General features: G+C 38.5%; 4 protein-coding genes across 5 annotated transcripts; 3 read left to right on the forward strand and 1 right to left on the reverse strand.

Moving 5' to 3' along the window:
• The first annotated feature begins 213 nt into the window (after positions 1–213).
• rnf180b (ring finger protein 180b) lies at positions 214–4,001 on the forward strand. The gene is made up of 8 exons (XM_057360296.1): positions 214–308; positions 562–632; positions 969–1,067; positions 1,327–1,419; positions 1,567–2,259; positions 2,706–2,919; positions 3,050–3,175; positions 3,276–4,001. Exons 2-8 carry the CDS (start codon positions 609–611, stop codon positions 3,467–3,469), a joined length of 1,443 nt encoding a protein of 480 aa, XP_057216279.1. The 5' UTR covers positions 214–308; positions 562–608; the 3' UTR covers positions 3,470–4,001.
• A 135-nt stretch (positions 4,002–4,136) lies between these two features.
• On the forward strand, positions 4,137–6,600 carry rgs7bpb (regulator of G protein signaling 7 binding protein b). 2 transcript variants are annotated; one of them, XM_057360693.1, is made up of 6 exons: positions 4,137–4,469; positions 5,008–5,174; positions 5,265–5,395; positions 5,622–5,766; positions 5,863–5,933; positions 6,035–6,600. In XM_057360693.1, the coding sequence occupies exons 1-6, from the start codon at positions 4,320–4,322 to the stop codon at positions 6,124–6,126; spliced, it is 756 nt and encodes a 251-aa protein (XP_057216676.1). In that variant the 5' UTR covers positions 4,137–4,319; the 3' UTR covers positions 6,127–6,600. The 2 variants fall into 2 exon arrangements, with proteins under 2 accessions (XP_057216676.1, XP_057216677.1); XM_057360694.1 differs by having other exon boundaries at positions 6,009–6,097.
• A 538-nt stretch (positions 6,601–7,138) lies between these two features.
• c6 (complement component 6) lies at positions 7,139–13,745 on the forward strand. The gene is made up of 18 exons (XM_057360691.1): positions 7,139–7,265; positions 7,798–7,970; positions 8,040–8,196; positions 8,274–8,418; positions 8,537–8,681; positions 8,762–8,900; positions 9,004–9,204; positions 9,315–9,555; positions 9,678–9,800; positions 9,926–10,092; positions 10,558–10,783; positions 11,014–11,182; positions 11,268–11,385; positions 12,203–12,335; positions 12,428–12,622; positions 12,783–12,870; positions 13,019–13,260; positions 13,379–13,745. Exons 2-18 carry the CDS (start codon positions 7,825–7,827, stop codon positions 13,558–13,560), a joined length of 2,817 nt encoding a protein of 938 aa, XP_057216674.1. The 5' UTR covers positions 7,139–7,265; positions 7,798–7,824; the 3' UTR covers positions 13,561–13,745.
• A 177-nt stretch (positions 13,746–13,922) lies between these two features.
• On the reverse strand, positions 13,923–19,661 carry c7b (complement component 7b). The gene is made up of 18 exons (XM_057360692.1): positions 19,373–19,661; positions 19,221–19,282; positions 19,053–19,128; positions 18,815–18,956; positions 18,572–18,707; positions 18,310–18,448; positions 18,080–18,214; positions 17,716–17,959; positions 17,058–17,171; positions 16,796–16,962; positions 16,400–16,628; positions 15,848–16,019; positions 15,676–15,763; positions 15,158–15,290; positions 14,837–15,025; positions 14,632–14,725; positions 14,367–14,548; positions 13,923–14,277 (listed from the first exon to the last, which is right to left on the reverse strand). The coding sequence occupies exons 1-18, from the start codon at positions 19,376–19,378 to the stop codon at positions 14,108–14,110; spliced, it is 2,478 nt and encodes an 825-aa protein (XP_057216675.1). The 5' UTR covers positions 19,379–19,661; the 3' UTR covers positions 13,923–14,107.
• Between the last annotated feature and the right edge of the window lie 192 nt (positions 19,662–19,853).

The raw sequence follows: 19,853 nt of genomic DNA on the forward strand, positions 1-19,853 counted from the left end.
TTTTTCTAGTATTTTCACCAGGAACCTGTCTCATCATATCCTGTGTACTGTAACAGGGTAATTATAAAAGCAATTAACATTTAAACAAGCGTCAGAATGAGTACAACTTTCTAGAAACGTGTTCAATTCCCTGAATGTTTCACTGAGGGTCTGCTTAAGTGAACTTTTCTTTATAGATATGAAACTTTTCTTTACGATATGAACAGGCTCATCACCGCAGCAGCGACTCCACGCCGAGCTGAAAATTGCATTGCTGCTGCCACCTGCTGTAGCCCTTCCGCTGCTGAGACCTTAGATCTCACCACCACGTAATTACGTTTCCTAAACCAAAATCTCTCAAACGCATTACAAACGAGAATAATATTTAGAAATGATTTTCTATGCTTACTGCATTATTTGTGTGTGGTTGGGATGTGAGATTTTTAATGTAAGAACGAGCGAGCGATTTATGCGTAAACGCTGTAATTTATGCGTGACCTGTAACGTAAGATATTTGTCCCTCGGCTGTCCCCGTAGTAAAAGAGAACGAACCCGCAGTAGCCATTAATCTGTTGTTTTTAGCCGTTTAGCTAAACAGAGAAGTATCTAAAGTGTCAGAAGTCGCCACGATGGAAATGGATGCTTCCTTCACGGTAGGACATATTTTTGAATGTGCATGTATTAAAGCATTTCACTGAGACGTCAAACGGGAAGTATTTGCATATTAGCAATATTGCAAGCAAAGAAAGAAACCAACCGGTGCAAATGATTTCCTGCAATGTTTACAAATGTGTGCACAAAATTTTGTGGGAATAAATTGTATAAAATATTATCACAAATATTTTGATTGTTTGTGATTGGAATCTGTGAATTTATCCTTATATATATATATATATATATATAGGTAATATGTGGTACTGTTTTATCTAAGGATTTGTGTACGAATTCAAGAGTAAAGTAAAATGATGGCATACTTACATTTCAAACAGACTAAAGAGCAGGATCTATCAGAAACACTGGAAGATCCAACAAACCTTCGCTGTAAAAAATGCCGCCGGTGTCTCATAGACTCGACAAGCCTTCTTAAGGTGGGTGAATGCTGATGCTTTTTGTCACAGAGAGATGAATGTGTTCATTGTTTCCATATAAAACGCAGACTGCATCCTAACACTAGTTTCTAAAATACTTTTTTTAGATAATCTTTTATTAGAAAGATTTATAGATTTGTTTAGATATTTGTTCTCAGTTATTTAATAATGTATATTATAAATCAGTGAAGGGGTTGTATTTGCATGCGCATATAATACAACCCTTATCCTATGACATTTGTTTTTTGTATGACTATAGATAGCGACATCTGGGGAGGCTGAAGCCATGTGCAGCGTGTGGCATTTGAATGTTGACACGTTGCCAGACTGGATTGTGGCAAGTATTAATCAGGTATTGTGTTTTCATATCTTGATTATCAATATGCTAATGTAGACATATTTATTCATGTATTATTGCAATTTATCTGCATTTGAATTTATCTGCATCATTGACATTTAAGGATGTATACCACTGAAATCTATTGTACATTCTCCACAGGTACATTGGACAGTGGGGAAAATAAACTGCCAGTACTGTGGAGCTCGCTTGGGAGGTTTCAATTTTATAAATTGCTCCAAATGCACCTGTGGCCACAATACAGTCGTGCATCTCAGTAAGAGTCGTGTTGATCAGGATTTTAAACCTCAGGTTCTCTTGACCAGACCAGGCAGATCCAGAGGTCATACTGAGAGAAGGGTGGATAGGGTAGCGTCTTCCCCACAGACAAGAGACTCAGTGACTGAACTACAGAGAACACAAATACAGTCCAGTTTGTTAGACACCTTACCCTCTTCATCAACCTTCAGCTCCTCTTGTGATGTTCTCCGTGCAGTCACCACTGGTGATGAAACCGAACTTGAAATTGCATCCAGTGAAGACCCACAGATTGTCAGAACTGTTGAAGTGGGCACAGATGGGAGTTTACCTTTTGAATCAATACACCCAACACAGCTATCTGATTATCAGGAAATCTTAGAGGAACATCATGTGGATTCTGCTTCCCAGAGTAGAGCCTCTCCAGTGGATCCAGAAGATGTTAGACCCAGAAACATAGTGGAGCCGTCAACAAATGTCTCTCCCATCCCACAACCAAAGCTCTCCAAGAGAGAGAAGAATCGCCTGAAAAGCTTGAGAAGGAAGCAGAGGAAGAAAGAGCACTGGATTCAAAAGCAACAGCAGACAAAAGATCTGGTGAGGTTGCCTGAAGAAATATTCATATTAAATGTACTTTTGTTAAAAAGTTGCAATCATAAGTGTACTACTTTTTCTCAAATTAATAGTCTGTTCGTTTTGTTTTTATTCTCTACTGGAGAGAATAGGAATTTAAAAGGACATTCTCTATTCTGAATGGCGCGCAGCCCTGCTATCTAGTTTGTTTAATATATGAGGTGGCAGACAAGAAATGGATGTGGGATATTAGAAGTTCGGGCGTGAAGCCAAAAATAGATCCGTGGATCAGGGCAGGCATAAATCCACATACTGGGCAGCTGTAAAATCCTGAGGCTCTTAATAAGCCATCCACAGTAGCACATGGCTCCTGCAGCAGGTGTCATTTTATTGGAGGTGTTTTAAATTCTGTTTTCACTCCAGTTGATTTCTAAATCATCAAGAATTATTTGTACCTTTTGTTACTTCAGGCTCTAAAGTGGGACCTTACCAGCAGTGATGAGGAGGAGAAGGAGGGATACACATGTGCTGTGTGTTTAGAGGTGTATTACAGCCCCTACAAGTGCCATCCTTGCAGTCACGTGTTCTGCGAGCCTTGTTTGAGAACACTGGCTAAAAATCGGCCAAGCCACACACCCTGCCCCCTCTGCAGAACCCTCATATCTCATGTGCTGTTTCAGGAAGGTGAGCTGAACAGATACATTTCATATATATATTCCATACCAATATATATTCTATTCTTTGTAAACATGCTATACAAATGAATATCTTCTCCCAATACTCTTTCATTTACCTGATCAACTTGTCATTTCAGAGCTCAATCTAACTACCAAGGCTTGCTTCCCAAAGGTGTATTGGTCAAGACATGAGACCTTTCAAAAGACCAACTATTCCAAATGGCCCCTGCCCGACTGTCCAAAGCGTTTCCGCATTTTTTGGGGTTTGTAAATTCGTCATATGGTTTTACTTTTACCCATCTTAACTTCTCCAATGACATAGCAAATATGTTACATTTTGAAATAAATCTATTGTTATTTCAGGGTTTCAGAGACATGTGGGTCCTGCTAGTCGCTGGCAGTTCCCTCACAGAGCATTTGGACTGAATGTTTTGGACTTGGGGGACATGTGGGGCTGGCCATTTGATGTTGACTTTATGATCATCTCTATTTACTCTTTGCACTGGGTGCTGGCGTTGATCATCTTCTGTGCACTCTGTTACTTCTTCCTTCTCTGATGCTCTGAGGGCTGGATTTCACTTTTCTGGACGATGAATGTTGTTGATAGTGGACATATCATCAAGTGCCTCATTCTTTTAGTGCAATGTAGCTTCAAATATGAAACAGCATTATGCTATCTGTGTGTTTGTTTGTGGTTGAGGTCTTACAGGGTCTGTGCAATCCATAGCATTTGAGCTTTTATCTAATATTACTTTTGACAGTATTATAATGCTGTAGAAATGTTAAAAAAGCAATAATATTGGTATAATGCTTAATCTGCTGGACACTTTAATGAGTTGCCTTTGCTTGCTTTAACATCTCAGTTAGTTGCATGTTGACCAGATTTGACGTGTTGCTTTTGAATGAATAATATCTGCTACAAATATATTTGTATTAATAGTTTTAATGTCTTCTTTTACACAGTAAAATGTTTGATAACTTTTACTGATGTGTCTGTTGAGACTGATTTAAGGCCTAAAATGACAGAAATCTTAAAGATGGGGCATGTGCTTTAGTGCTTTAATGAAATCCTATTAAAAAACAAATATTTAAGCGGAGATTAATTGTTAAATGCCCATTAAAAAAATATTAAATGTGTTTGTGTATATATTTTTTATTCCTGGGCATTTGTAAAAATGTTTACGAAATAACTAAAACCCCTCAGCTGCGGGGCTACTGCGGCGCTCGGGCCTCAACAGGGGTGAAGGTGACTCGGCTGTCGTGGAGGAGATGCAGAGGAAGCGTCGCGGACGCTCGCTCTCATCTATGACAGCTGAGAAACGACCGCATTCAAGGATCGACCTCACCCTCCCAAACGGACTGTAGAGGTTTTCCCTGCGAAGTGGTTTTACCCGTGGACGCGTATGCATGTGTTCTGCACCGAACGGGCGAAAGAAGCGCCCCAGATCCGCAGCCAACATTTTTCACATCGGCAAATCCGCGCTGCAGGATCCAGAGCGTCGGGAGAGCACCGAGAGCGCGCGGAGAGCTCAGCGGGCGATGGATGACTGTAGATCGGTATGTGTGCTGTGGAGCGGCCGCGTTATGAATGTTGTCACCTTAAAATTTCACCTGTATTTTTGCCGTGACAGGTGCTGTAGTCTAATGCGGATACTATTTGTGGATTAATGCCATTTAAGTGACACGCTGGCGTCTCTCACTTAGTTCACAGGTGTGAAGTGACATTTATCCATTTAAGACGCATTTGTTCAGTGCATTGAAGATAGACATAATAATTATGTGTGTGCTTTGGTATTCGAACCCATGACATTTGCGTTGCTAACAACACGAAGAAACACACTACATATACAAACCAGCGCTACTGTTATTACTCAAAGACGCAGGGACTGTGATATTGAAACAGAACAAGAAAGGTCTGATATTTTTCACTTCATATTTTTATCATTTGCGCTTATATGGGTATGTTATCTTATGCAACAATTGTCACACGCGCACGCACGCACGCACGCACGCACACACACACACACACACGCGCGCGCGCGTCTTCTAAAAATAGACCGAGTGGTAAATTGAGGAAGATTTGTCTCGCTTTCAGACTGTCCAGGAGTTCAACACTCTTGTGGCCCTCCACCGAGAGCAGGTCATCTCCATTGGAGAGAATACAATCGACTGTCCTGCTTTAAGGGCGCAGATGCACAAGACTCGAATCAAAGGATGCGCAGTAGCCCAGTCCGCCTATCACAACCTTATCGCGATCTCTGGGTAAGAAAATTATTTTAGTGGATGATGGGAGGCTGTTGTGACGTGATGGAATTAAAAAGCTGATTTTATTTTATTCTCATCTCATTTTAGTCCAGAGGATGGTGAAATCCACCCCGAAATATGCAGATTATTCATCCAGCTTCAGTGCTGCCTGGAGATGTACATTACAGAGATGCTCAAGTCTTTGTGTCTGTTGGGTGTGCTGCAGCTTCATAGGAAAGGTGTTGTGTCAATGACAGCCAGCAGAGGGCAGCAAATTCTTCAAATAAACAGACCTGAGTACATAAAGCCAATATACTGCATGCAAGAAACGTCTGTCACTGTGGGTGGCAGGGTATTTACAAAACAAGATGATAAATATAAAACGGCCCTCCTGATTGAATTTTTTTTTTTTTAAGGGTAATGACACCGTCTCCTTAATTATAATTAACTCCGCTTTTCACATAGGAAATGACGCCTGTCCTGAGCCTAACACCGACTGCAGGGTGGACGAAAGCTCTGATGTGCCGATGCTGGAAGATCGATCGTCATCACCTGTAGACTTTCCACAGGAATCTTGGCTTGTGTATACAGACACTGAAAACATAGAGAGGTAAAGAAAAGAGAGAGCTCTATGGATTAGGAAAGATATATTAGGTTGATGTGTTTTATTGATGTGATGAGGTTGATTTGATGAAATTTCTTCCAGTGATATGCGAGAAATGAGGAACCTACTAAGCAAACTCAGGGAGACAATGCCTTTACCACTGAAAAATCAAGGTGAGTCTAAAAAAAGAAAAACATTTTCGTTTTGTGCTGTAAAGGGACTTTTTAACTTTTCTTGCTTATGTAAAGTTTTTATTGCCCTTTTATTTGTATAGATGACAGCAGCCTGCTTAATTTGACTCCTTACCCGCTGGTGAGGCAAAGGAAGAGACGGTTTTCTGGGCTTTGTTGCCTTGTGTCTGGCTGAATCCTCAATACTCTCAAGTCTTCTTTTCTGATCATTGTTAGTGCTTGTCACTTTCGTGTCTCTTGACATTAGTTTTGTTAATGGACAGTTTTTAAACTGCTTGTATTTAAGTACAGAATCTCATTGATTCAAAATTCCACTTACAGCCCATTGTTAGTTACATTCAGAGTTTTATGTCATTTGTAGTGCAACCATATGATTGTATAAAAAAGAAACTGAATGAAATCTTTACATGCACAAATACTAACATCTATCGCCAATCTTTTTATTTTATACTCATAGAGCAAGAGGATATATCCTATTCTCTCACACGCATTTATTCACTGTGCAATGCTTTTAATTTAGTCTTCCATACAGAGAAAATGTTGTAAAACATTTATATTAGTTTTTAAGGGCATATGAGCTCACTGCACTAAAGCCATTGCTGTGTTATTCTAAGCTTGAAACAAATGTAACACAATAAATTAATTTATGTAAATAATACAAATCATTGTAAATAAAACATGATTTTAAATATTGATTTTTTTAGTTTATTCATTCATTCATTCATTCATTCATTCATTCATTCATTCCATCCTGTTTGTACAAATAATATCTCATATTACTGGAGAGTTTGCAGCAAGCTTTGTGGTTTTCATCAGGTGTCCATAAAATAGAGTTATAGCTCATATCAAGCTGTACATCATTTTTGATGATAATAAAGATAATCGTTTACAATATTGTTTTGTTCATTGCATAATCATTTAGTTTTGTATGGCCTAAAATTAAGCCTGAAAACTAAAAAGACCGAAATATAGAAGGTTACATAAAAATATACAATTGGAACAAGTATTTTGCAATTGAGAGAGGCAAAAACTGTCTCTAGTGATAAAACGTTCTCTGTATAATCCCTTCTACATTCCATTGGAGGTCTGGTTGTCAATATGAAGACTTCCAGCTGAAGGATTTACTGGAAGAAAAGGGGATGGACAAATTGTGTAAGAGAATGAGAACTAGAAAGGAATTCGACCAGCTTGATCTGAGCAACTGATATTTCTTCTGCATGTAAATGTGTACTCATATTGCAGACACAGAGACTACAAGCGATCAGGCGTGATTGTGTATGCATATATGCTTTTGGAAGGGCTTGATATTCACATGTGAGTATCATTTATGTGGTATTTTTAAATGTCTGTGCATTTATCATATTTATTATGGGTGGGACCCAATATTCCATTGTTGCAATTGACATTGTTTATTATAAATCAAAATTTCAGTATAACAATTGGAAGGAAAAGTATAGTGAGTTTTAATGGAAACAAGTAGAAACAAATGATTTGCAGTAACTTGCACATTTTAGTTAACAGTGCAGGAAATTGCTTTGTTGTAACTTATATTTATTTTCAGGTTTAAAAACTCCAGATTTAAAAAAGATCAGAAAGACCTAACTAGACACAACTGAAAACTAAATGCACTAAATCTAAATCCATACTAACTGCACAATACTAAATGCACTTTTTTTTTCAAAAGAAAAATCTTTATTTTTTTACTTTATAAATATATTAAGTTACCTCAAATTAAAATAACTTAAACATCCATACGTGCACAATGTATGTATCATATGTAAATATAAAAAATCATGACATCAGTGAATAAAAAACAAATGAGTTGTTCATTCTACTTTACTTTAAGCTATTAAGTTTAGACAGTCTATCTTCCATGGATCGTACTAGCATTCCTCTAGTCCTACTCTACACCCTCGCTTCAGTCACCACCATTATGGGGTGTTTCTGTGACCACTACCCGTGGAGTTCGTGGACCTACTGCACCAAAACCTGTAACTCTGGAACCCAACAACGCACAAGGTAACCTTAATTTTACATCATACATCCCCTTTAGATTCACGTTGGTGACCTGTACATTTGCTGTTGCAGGGCTGTGCGCTTTGATGAGCACTGGATAAAAAATAATTGTTTTCAGCTGTGTCAGACACAAGAGAGCAGACTGTGCAATGTTGAGACTTGTCCAATAAACTGCCAACTGACTGAGTTTGGACCCTGGTCTGAGTGCTCACCTTGTGCCAAAAAATTAGTGAGTAAAACACACAAAGGAGTATTTTAGATTTATTGCCAAAGTGTATTAATTTCCATAGTTTGTGTGTGATTTAGTTCAGAACCAGGTCTCTTCTTACACCAGCTCAGTTTGGAGGGGTGGACTGTAGTGAATCTCTGGCGGAGGATAGACCTTGTCACCCTTCTAAGGAATGCAGGATTGAGCCTGTAAATTGTAAAGACCAGTTCACTTGCGACAGTGGTAATTACCTTCACGAACTCTCGTAAATTGACAGAGACATGCTATGATGTTCGGCACATTGGGTGTATTGTGTTTTTAAATACATAGCCTACTGTGTTTCTTACCATGCTACCAAAAGGAAGATGTATAAACTCTACTTTGGAGTGTAACAAGCAGAACGACTGTGGTGACAACTCTGATGAGAGGGATTGTGGGGAGTTGAAGAAAGTGTGTGCACAGGACAGATTTCATCCCATTCCTGGAGCCGATCTGATTGGTCATGGGTAAACACCATATCAAGATCATAATACTTATATATTATATATTAAATTTTAAAACTGAACGCAGAGTTTATTTCGATTAGGTTTGATGCCATGGCAGAGCAGATGAGGGGTGCTGTTCTGGACAGCACATTTATGGGAGAGCATTGCACAGTGCAAAGACAAGGACCCAACAGGAGGCTCTATCGGGTCCCTGCCAACGTTGAGAAGTTTGACATCAAGGTGGGCAAAGAATGAAATACAATTCTACAAACTACAAAGTGTGCAATTGTTTTACATTAATATATCAAGATTTTGTTTCTAATATTGTTTGACACAATTCTAGGTTGAATATATTGAGGACATTAAAGAAAGTGACATTAAACCTGAAAAAATCACATTGACAGAAGAATCACAGTCAGATCCAGCTAAAATATTGCAACAGATATCGAGTGCTCGTGATATTTTCTCATTGATCCTGGCTATAAAGTCTGCGTCAATGAGACCTGGTACTTTCAAGGAGGTAACCAAAGCATCTCAAGAGAAGGCAAGGAACCTTTAAAACTTCAAATTATGTTGTATGCTTGTTTTAGACCCTGGACACAGTACACTTATTAATATATTTATGTATGTGTTTATTTCTTTAATTGTATGCAGGACTCAGAGTTTTACAGGGTACATCAGGTTGTTGCCACATCAACATTCAAAACAAAGTCCTCTGACCTCTATTTGTCGGATCCGTTCATTCAGTTTCTAAGCGGTCTGCCATTAGAGTACAACTACGTCCTTTACAGACAGATCTTTCAAACGTTTGGGACACATTATTTCAGCTCTGGGACATTAGGGGGGAGGTATGACCTCCTTTTCCAATACAATCGAGAAGAACTTAAAACGTATGGTGAGAAAACATCGTTTTTAAAGATAAGAATGTTTCTTGCTCAAAAGGAGCACAAAACTTTATGTTTACAATTATTAAACATACAGCAGTTGTGCTTAGTTTTTGTCTTTTGCAATCTCCAGGACTGACAGAAGAGGAAACAAAAAGTTGCCTTAGTCGTGATTCCACCATCTTTACCATTTTTTATAATAGAGATTCACACAGTTCCACCTGTAAGACAAACACGATGAAAACAGAATACGAAGGTAACAACTGTCATACATACAACATTGGGGATTGATATCAAATAACTCTGAAAATCAAATCAAATGATAAAGATAAAGATTTAGCTATGTTTAGCTTCCTTTTACCTTTTTCACGTCCTTTCCAGGGTCAATTGTAAAAGCGTCAGAGAAGACTTTTACATCAGTGCAAGGAGGTAAAGCTGAGTATTCAGCAAAGCTGGCATGGGAAAGGAAAGACGTATCACCGGACAGCACTACTTACCAGAACTGGATTCAGTCTACAATAGAAAATCCAACTGTTATAGATTTTGAGGTTAGGAGGATAAGCAAAGATATGTTTGATCTGAATTTTTTTAATGCTTGTTTTGTTAATTGTATTTTGATTACTTTAAAGTGATAGTTCACTCAAAAATAAAAATGTTGTCATTATTTACTCACCCTCTTGTCATTTCATACCTGTATGACTTTCTTTCTTCTGCAGAACACATAAGAAGATATTTTGAAGAATGTTGATAACTGGCCCCCATTCACTTGTATTGGTTTTGTGTCCATGCAGTAGAAGTGAATGGGGGCCAGTGCTGTTCGCTTACCAACTTTCTTCAAAATATCTTCTTTTGTGTTCTGGGGAAGAAAGAAAGTCGTAAAGGTTTGAAATGACAAGAGGGTGAGTAAATGATGACAGAATCATTTTCCTTTCACTGCTTAAGGGTTTAAAATACCCCATTATTTAAAATGTGTTAAATATCATTTAATAATGATTTGTCTATGTCTCGACCAGCTGTTGCCTTTACTGAATCTGGTGCGAGGCATTCCTTGTGCTAAGACGAAGAGATTGCATCTTCATAGGGCACTGATGGAGTATCTGACCGAATTTGACTCCTGCAAGTGTGACCCCTGCCCTAACAATGCACGGCCAGCTCTGAGTGGGACAGAGTGTGTTTGCATTTGCCAGACTGGGACTTACGGAGCAAACTGCGAGAAACGAGCCCCAGACTACAAAAAAGGTTCACATGCATATTTGTCATCATTATGGTGGTGACATATTGTTGTACCCCAGTATACTGGTATCCAGTCACTGTTGAACGTTCTCCAAATATTGAAATATAGACAAAAATCTGCCATTTGACAGGTGGTGTCAAAGGTCAACATTCGGCATTGACTAGATGGCATGGAGTGACATTGTCGGTACATTTTTGGTGTATTTCTATACGTTCCCTGTCTCTTTACTCCTCAGAGGGAGTTGATGGCAGATGGACATGCTGGACTCCCTGGAGTCTCTGTGACACCTCCTTAAAGAGACATCGTACACGTACCTGTACCAACCCTGCACCTCAGCGAGGGGGAAAACCCTGCCAAGGCTCTGAGAAACAGGTGGAGGAGTGTACCATCTCTATTTTCCAAAAGTAAGGGCGTGCCCTGTCTTAACACTTTTATATACAGTATGTGCTTTGGCATAAGTATGCTGGTCATTTGCGTTTTTTATCACAGGCAAGATGTGTGTATGAATGATGATGAATTTGTGAATGAAGGCGACAGCGAGAGCAAGTTGCCCCCTGGAGTCTCTGGGTGTCCAAAACCCAAAGTACCTGCCAACAGCCACCTGAGGGTGAGAAAAGACAACATCTTCCTTGTCTGCTGTTCACAAAATGCTTAATTAAAAATAATAATACATAATGCGGTAACACTTTACAATAAGGTGCTATTTGTTAGCAATTAGTTGATGCATTAGCTAACATAAACTAACAAGGAACAATACTTCTACAGCATTTATAAATTTAATTCATGCTAATTTCAGTATTTACTAATACATTATTAAAATCAAACGTTGTTTCTGTTAACATTAGTTATACCATGGTCTTTTTGTATACTCGATTCTGATTGGCTGGAAGGTGTGCATTAAAACCCTTTAACGCACAGGTAGCTCCAGTAAGTTTGATTACATTTGAAATGTAACTGTAATCGCTGTAATTTTCACCTGTTTGATATAAAATTTCACTGTAAACATCAATAATAGATTTAACTTGGCAAATGACCATGGTATAAGCGGCATAATCCACAACTAGCCGTGCGTTAAAGGGTTTTAATGCACGACGTGGAGGCCAAGAACCACCCGACACGAAGCGGCCTCTTACTTAATGCACCACATGACTGTATTGACATGAACTAACATTGACAAGGATTAATAAATGTTGACAAACTAAATTATTCATTGTTAGCTAATGTTGGGTAATGCATTTACTAATGTTAACTAATAGCACCTTATTGTAAGGTGTTACCCGTAATGCTATAAAAACTTTGAGAGAGACCTCACATGGGTGTTTGACCCACCAAATATTGACATCTGACCTATCGGTGTGGTAAAAACCTTTCAAGGTTGACATTTGCATAGAATTGCCCTTTTATATTCCTCCCTCTATTTTCAGATTAACAAACGCGTATACGATTATGGAGATCATGAGGAGGTTGTTTGCTTCACTGGTTTTAAGTTGGATGGATACCAGCTTATTCATTGTCTCCAAGATGGTTCCTGGGAGAAACCAAAGGGAAGGTGCATTAGTAAGTCATGGAATAATATTATAAAAAGCCATTTGTGCATAAACTAAACCTGATGTTTTTCATTGACGTTTTCACCTTTTCTGTGATTCCAGAATATGTTTGCCCAAAACCCACAGTGCCTGGTGGCATGAAGCTGACCCCAGACCATCCAGAGTATAAAGTGGGAAGTGTTTTTATGCTCTCATGTTCAGAGAGTGGTATGAGTCCTTCGGGTCAACAGTATTACACTTGTGGAAACAGTCTCACCTGGGAACCAAGCATTTCAAAGGACATACAGTGCAAGACTGGTACTCTCACCAAATCAATTATTTTACTGTGCCTTTTTGTGAGCTTCTCCTATTTTTACTGCCTTTTGCAAATTATACTTTTGTAGAAGTAACATTCACGGCCATTTATACTTGATGTAAACATGAGTAAGAGAAAAATATATGTTTTTGCTTTCCACAGATAAGCCTTTTGTGCCAGACAGCAACTGTAAACCTGGAGAGATTCATGATGGCACTACATGTATCTGCATGTCCAAAGAATACTGCGGGTATAAATATAGCTCTGTCTGTTTTGGAAGCTTTCAAATTCATGTTTGTTGCATCAAATTTTGGTTAATCATTGTTATTTGCATGTAGTTATGCTGCAGTCTGTTGGGAATCTTAACCCATTGTGTTCCTTTTTTGAATGTCCTGCAGAAATTACAGGGCGGACTTGTGCATTTTTGATGCTTCGAAAGAGGCTGCCAATATAATGTCCTCCTGTGCTTTTCACGCTGGCCGTTGTCATGGAGACCCATTATACTTTATGAATAATGGGCCGTGCAAAACTGACGCATTCAGCCTGGACTGGGCCAAATTCAGGGCCCGTGTTGCTGAGCAGAGCTCAGTTCAGGAGCCCTGTGGAGCAGACACCTGTTACGAGTGGGAGACCTGTTCAGGTATAGATCTTATTATGAATAAACTGCGCGTTTATGTGGAGTATAAATTTAGCTTAAGCATGTTTATTATTAAATCGAAATAACATTTGGCACTTTTTATCATCGTCTTTTTTCTTAGTGTCAAAAAACTGTGAGTGCATACTTCCGAAAGATTGCTCAAGGGATGGAAAACATGTCTACTGCCTGAAACTCCTGAAGGCACAGAGCACACGGAGCATGAACTTATGTTTCATGGCTGCTATGAAGTGCAACAAGATAGAATTTGAGATTCTGAGTGAAGGTCCTTGCCAGACTTCTTAATTGTTAACAAAGCCTTTTGGAGAATTTTATAATATCAAAATGCTAACAGAATGCTAAATGATTTGTATAGATAACTCAATATTGTTTTTAATCACTCACAGCATGCTATACAGTTATTTTATTCTTCTTTATACACCAATATTTTATTACTGTAGAAGAGCACAATAAAAATGTTATGTCCTTGTATTTAAACTTGTATTTAAATTTCTTTTCTTAATGGTTAGCTGGCTCAATTTTTAATAAAATATATTTTATGCCAAAATAACATTAAACTGTAAACCAGTTTATGTCCCTCAAAAAGCGATGCTATCAAAACACTGCTGTTTTTTACACATGGAAAGTGTTTGGGAAATGTTTAGTGACACTTTAGCTGTAGTATTATATAGTATCAGCTATATAAGATATAGTAACCACAATGTAAGAACCACTATAAATATGATTTAAATCTCAATATTTTAATAAAAAAAAGCTAAGAATGTGACATCATTAAATTACATACACAATAAAAACATCATATGACAGGGAAAACACTTATGATGAAAAGTCTTTATGTCTGACAGTGTCCAATGTTGAGGACAGTGATCTGTTTCCCTCTGCACCTCCAAGCTCCCGCCTCACACTCTGAGATCATCTCAGCAGCCCCGCCCATTAGAGAGACGCACAGGTGGGCGGAGTCATCAACACAATCCTCTGGATCTTTACATTCACATTTTAACCCTGGAGATACATAGAGTTTAAGAAAATGAAGATCGTGTATTATCATAGTTTATATAAAAGATCCATACATATGTTTTAAAGAGGCATACCGTCACATGTTTCCCATTCATTGCAGTCCTGACAGGATGTGAATTTGGTTTGTGGCCAACTGCATGTGCTGTCCTGTAGCAGAGAGACCTTTTGTCCCAGACACTGCAAAGCTCCAATCTGGCAGACGCTCATTCTGTTTACCCGACCAGGACGTGTAGAGGCACAAACCTGGAATGATGCCCTAGTGGACATAATGTAGAATTTGACATAAATGCTTTGTTTGCTTATTATTTATACATCAAGCATCTGAACTACTTAACTTACTTGCATTCATATGGCATTTTGCAAACACACTGACCCTTTCCCAGTTTTTCCCATGGTTTGCAGATTAGACTCGATTGGGTGGGCACTGTGGGGACTTATATAAAAAGTAAACATAACAACAACTTAAAATAAAAAGTAAAAACAACAAATCAGAAATGTTTCCAAAGTGCCTGATTGATGTGTATTACAGGATTTTATACTATACCTGGTCTGCATCTGATACTCTCAGGTAAAGGATACCAGCTGAGGCCAAGGCGGCACAGAACTTCAGGTTCCCCTTCTCGCTGCGTTCCAGGTGGGCATGACAGGGATACACTCTCCCCAATCAGATACGTTTGTTTTGAGGGTGTGGCAATGACATTGCTCAGAACAGGTGGAGGGTCACAGGCGGACTCTGAATAAACATACAGAAGAATACGTATGCAAAATGACCTATAAGTAACCTCTGCTGTTGCAGGGAGTTTTGCACAGCCAGACATCAATACGATTTTCTTCAGAAAATGTAAAATACAGTTTCATTGATTACTTTTGCACTCCATTGAAAACGTTTTCCAGGATAGGTTCTCTGTACACTCAGCGATCGGCTCCCCAAGATGATCATATCCATCTGTACAAGTGTACTCAATCTTAGAACCCACTGGATAGATGTCTTTTGGATCCTGAACACAGATAGGTAAAGTAAATGACAGAATTGCTCATAACCCCCTTTAAATTGCTTGTGATAAACTCTTCGGTGTTTAGGGATAGTCACTCCCAAATGAAAATTCTTTCTTCATTTGATGTCCTTTTAAACCTGTATCACTTATTTTCTTCTGCAGAACACACAATATTTTGAAGAATGTTGGTAACCAAACAACACCATTGACTTACATTGTATGGACACAAAACCACCAAGACATTTCTCAAAATATCCCTTTAACGTGTAGTATGTCTACCTAAAACATTTTTAGGCGGTGATATTTTGTGACAAGTTTGTGACTTTTTAAAGGGTTAGTCCCATTAGTTACATCACAGTGTGAATACCATAACTAGGAAGATACTTACCAAAACAAATCCATTTTTCAGAGGAGGTGGAGTTTTACATGACTTCACTGGTGTCACAGAGGAATCAAAGCAGTGGGGCTCCATCATTCTAGAATATAAAGAATGACATGATATTAGGTCACATTTTTTATCTTTTTAAAATGAAAAAAATGCAGAAATAGTTTATTCTTACTTTAGATGTTCAAGATCAGGGTCCTCACAGCGTTTGTGCTCTGTGCTCTCCCCCATGCAATGTCTGCCTCCATTTCTTGGAGCAGGATTATTACACAAACGAATCCTCGACCTCTGACCCTGAGAGCAGCTACTCCAGGCAGACCAGCAACTCCAGCCGCCTTCAACCACTCCTATAAAAAACATTACCCATTCACTTAAAAATAAAACTACTATCATCATTTATTCACACTTATGTCATTCAAAATCTGCATATGAGTTCTTCCGTGGAACACAAAAGAAAATATTTTGAGAAAGGTGGCTTTGTGGTTTTGTGTCTATGCAATGGAAGTCAATGGGAACGAATGTTTGATTACCAGCGATTTTCAAAATATCTTATGTGTAAGAAAGGAAAAAGTCATGGAATGAATTGAGGGTGAGCAAATGATAAAATAATTGTAATTTTTGAGTGAACTCCCTTTAAGCACAAAATGATGTGCACCTTAAGTCAACATAACTGGTCAAGTAACTGCTTATATGCTCAACATAATGAAATTAGCTTTGGATGTCATACCTGGTTGTTCCCCAATTACATGACCGTTTTGACAGGCATTTCCACTGGTGCCCGGCTTACACACACAGGTGCACTGGCCGTCAGTGAGCACAGGCATGCCCTTGTTTTGACATGGTCTGCAGTGGCATGGGCTCTGCTCCTCCAGATAGGCTTCTAGTGCCCTCTTCAGGTGAAGTTTCTTCAAGCCAGCACATGGCACCTCCTTCACCAGTTCATACAGTGGTCGCAACTAGGTTTACAATATGTTACCATATAGTTAATACTGTAATTCATATTTATTGATCATAAAGTATTTTCCAAATAAATACTTTTAATCATACGTATAGTTTTTACATTTAAAATTGCATTCAAGCTAAACACCAGTAGGTGTTCCCGGATATTAAACTATTCACATACCTTCTGTTTTATCACTTTAGGGAAGTCCTTCACTGAACCTGCCCATTTGGAATACATCTGCTTGTTATTTTCAGGATTCTCCAAATCTATGAGACTAAGCCCAGCAATGTATGCGGTATGTCCTCCGATAATGTCTGTTTTTAGTGCCATCTGACGATTACTGTTTTCTGTAAAACAATTAGAAAGATATGAAGCAACAGTGTAAAGCAAATCATTTGAAATGGCCATTTAGTGACATTTAGTGCTTATAAATTGGACAAACCTTTGAGATTCTGAATTGTTTCCATCAGTTTCACACACTTGGTTGTTCTCTTCTTGTAGAAGAGGCGTCGCTTCACACGTGTGATACACTGGTGGAAATTAATATCTGTTCTACCTGTATTAAAATAAAACAACCATATTTCATGTCATTCTAAACCTGTATGACTTTCTGTCTTGGGGAGACACAAAAGAAGATATTTTGAAGACGAAACAACTTTGACCCTCATTCTTTACTTCTATTTGGACACAAAATCACTGACACATTTCTCAAAATATCTTCTTTTGTGTCCCCAGTAGAAAGCATTATACTATCACTGTCTTTCCAAAACCTCAGATGTCCAATTTCGCTGTTGAAAAAACACTGTACTTTTCAAACGATTAAATACTGTGTTATCAAAGTTGACAAGCACTTTTTATGACTTTTTATCGGTTAGATATTTGCAAAACCCAGTGACAAACATAAAGGGTGACTAATAAAAATGATTTATGGCAACAAAAAAATACTAATAACGAAATATGGAGATACAGGGTTTCAGAATGACAACAGTGATTTTTGAATGACATGAGGGTGAATAAATAATGATTTGGAGCAAACTACCCCCTAAGCAAAACAAAGTGTTACGTTACATGTTAACGGGAATAAGGATGTGGATACGTACTCATCTCCTTCATAAAATTTGCATCCAACTCCAGCAAGGCCCGATACTGGCCACCTAGTGTTCCTTCTTCCATGTAGTGGGTACCATAGCGCTCTAGAAATGATCGATAGATTGCTGGGTCATATGTGCTGGGAAGGGCAGATAGATCCTTCCAGAAATCTTCAGATAGAGGCAGATACTGAGGAGCATTGTTCTGGAACTGAGCCACCTCTACATCATTCTTAATGATCAGCAGGTGATATGCCTTTAAAACAGAACATACAGATTTCAGATGTAATATCATCTATTGTTTTTAACTTTTCTGCTAGTATTCTTTTGATCTAGTGTATTGTATTCATCTGAGAGACCCAGACTTGAACCTTACTTTATCCTGCTTGAGTTCATTATGAAAGGATTTATGGTCATGGCCTCCTCTAATTCTCTTTTTATCCTCTTCGTGCCTCATGTACGACCAGGAGCTGTCATAATACTCATCACTGAAATCATTTTCAACAGTGACCTGAAAGGAAGCGCTAAATACTGTTAGTTTTTCCAAACAAAATAATCTTATAGCCGTTATTTAATATAGTCATGGGCCTAAAATCTTGTTTTCACCTGAAAGGTATATCTAAGTAGACTCTGTGGAAGTCTGTAGAAATCGCTGTGGTCTCCACTAAACAGTTTTCTGCACAGGCCACCGAAGCTACGAGTGTTAATGACCCCAGCTTTCAACTCACCCGTCAACACGTCAAATCTATGGAATGGCAAATAACCCACCATCATGAGGGTGAGTAAATGATGACAGACATTTTCTTTTTGGGTGAACTATTGCTTAAATGTGGATATTTTGAAATAGCTTAATATGGTTTTTTTTTACCCTCTTCCTGTGAGGTCAGAGTTGGGCGGTGGCTTTTGCTCATTGCACACTATAGAGCTGCTGCATCGCTGTTCATCTAAACCATCCTCACAGTCATGATCCCCATTGCACACCAGAGATTCACTGATGCATTGACCTACAAAGGCATAAACACTGTTTAACACTCTGACAAAAAGGACATTTGATTATTTTATAGTCACATGATAAGCATTGTTATCCATTCAATGTCATGATGATATGTACCAGATGTACAACGAAACCTGTTTCCACATCCAGCCTCTAAAGGACAGCTTTTCTTAGGAATGCAGTTTTGTCTCTGGATGGCGTCCCCTGTACAAGAACTGCCACCAAACTGAGGGAATGTCTCTATATGACGTATTTGAACCTGAGTGAGACAAAAACCCACATGGGAGTCAAAATTCAGTTATGACAGGTAGCTATACTACAGTATCAATAACCTTGCTATAGATAAGGCTTAAACCTGTGTTTTGGTACAGCCGTCACATTCTGACCAGTCCCCATAAGGTCCCCACTTGCAGTTTACCGGCTGTTCACACCTTGCATAGGAAAAAATAAACAATGGTAAATATATATATAATATATATATAGTTGTTTAGAATGTAGTATCCATTAAGCACGGAGCACTTACCAGCTATAAGGCAGAACCATAAGCAGAACCAATAAACAGGACCGAGCAACAGCTGGACACATCTGAAAACATAAACCTGCCATGACTACATGTCATTTTTTGTCATTTCCCAGTCGTTTAGTTTGTATTTCTAACCTGTAGAGTTACCTTACCTTCATGTTGTAGCTACTGTAGGCTTTACAGGTTTTGTGCTATGGCAGGTATAGTGAGGATCCAGCTGATATAGTGCGGCTCTCGTAGAGATAATGACATCAGTATTTTGTCATAGACAGGAATTTCCAGCATGACTCAATGCTATTATCTGCTCCTGGACATTCAGTGCTGGCTTTCCCATTTTTTAATTGTTTGTCAACTTTTGTTGGGAACTTATTCTCTCACTTTTCACCACCTGACCTTGGCACTACCTGAGTTGTAGTCAGCTTGTAACCAACAGTGTGTACTTTTTTGCTGCTGTAATAAAATGTGGAGGTTTGTGTTTCATTTGGTATTGTGAAATAGTGTTTTGTAAAACCCAGCAGAACACATAGACCTCTGTCTTTAGAGAGTTGTGCAATATTTGTTGTTCAAATTCATGACTAATCCCAGAGTAACACTAGGGTCAAAATTCTAAATTTATTGGCTGGGATTGATTGA

The sequence above is a fragment of the Triplophysa rosa genome, linkage group LG19, assembly GCF_024868665.1.
Source record: "Triplophysa rosa linkage group LG19, Trosa_1v2, whole genome shotgun sequence".
Taxonomy (NCBI): domain Eukaryota; kingdom Metazoa; phylum Chordata; class Actinopteri; order Cypriniformes; family Nemacheilidae; genus Triplophysa; species Triplophysa rosa.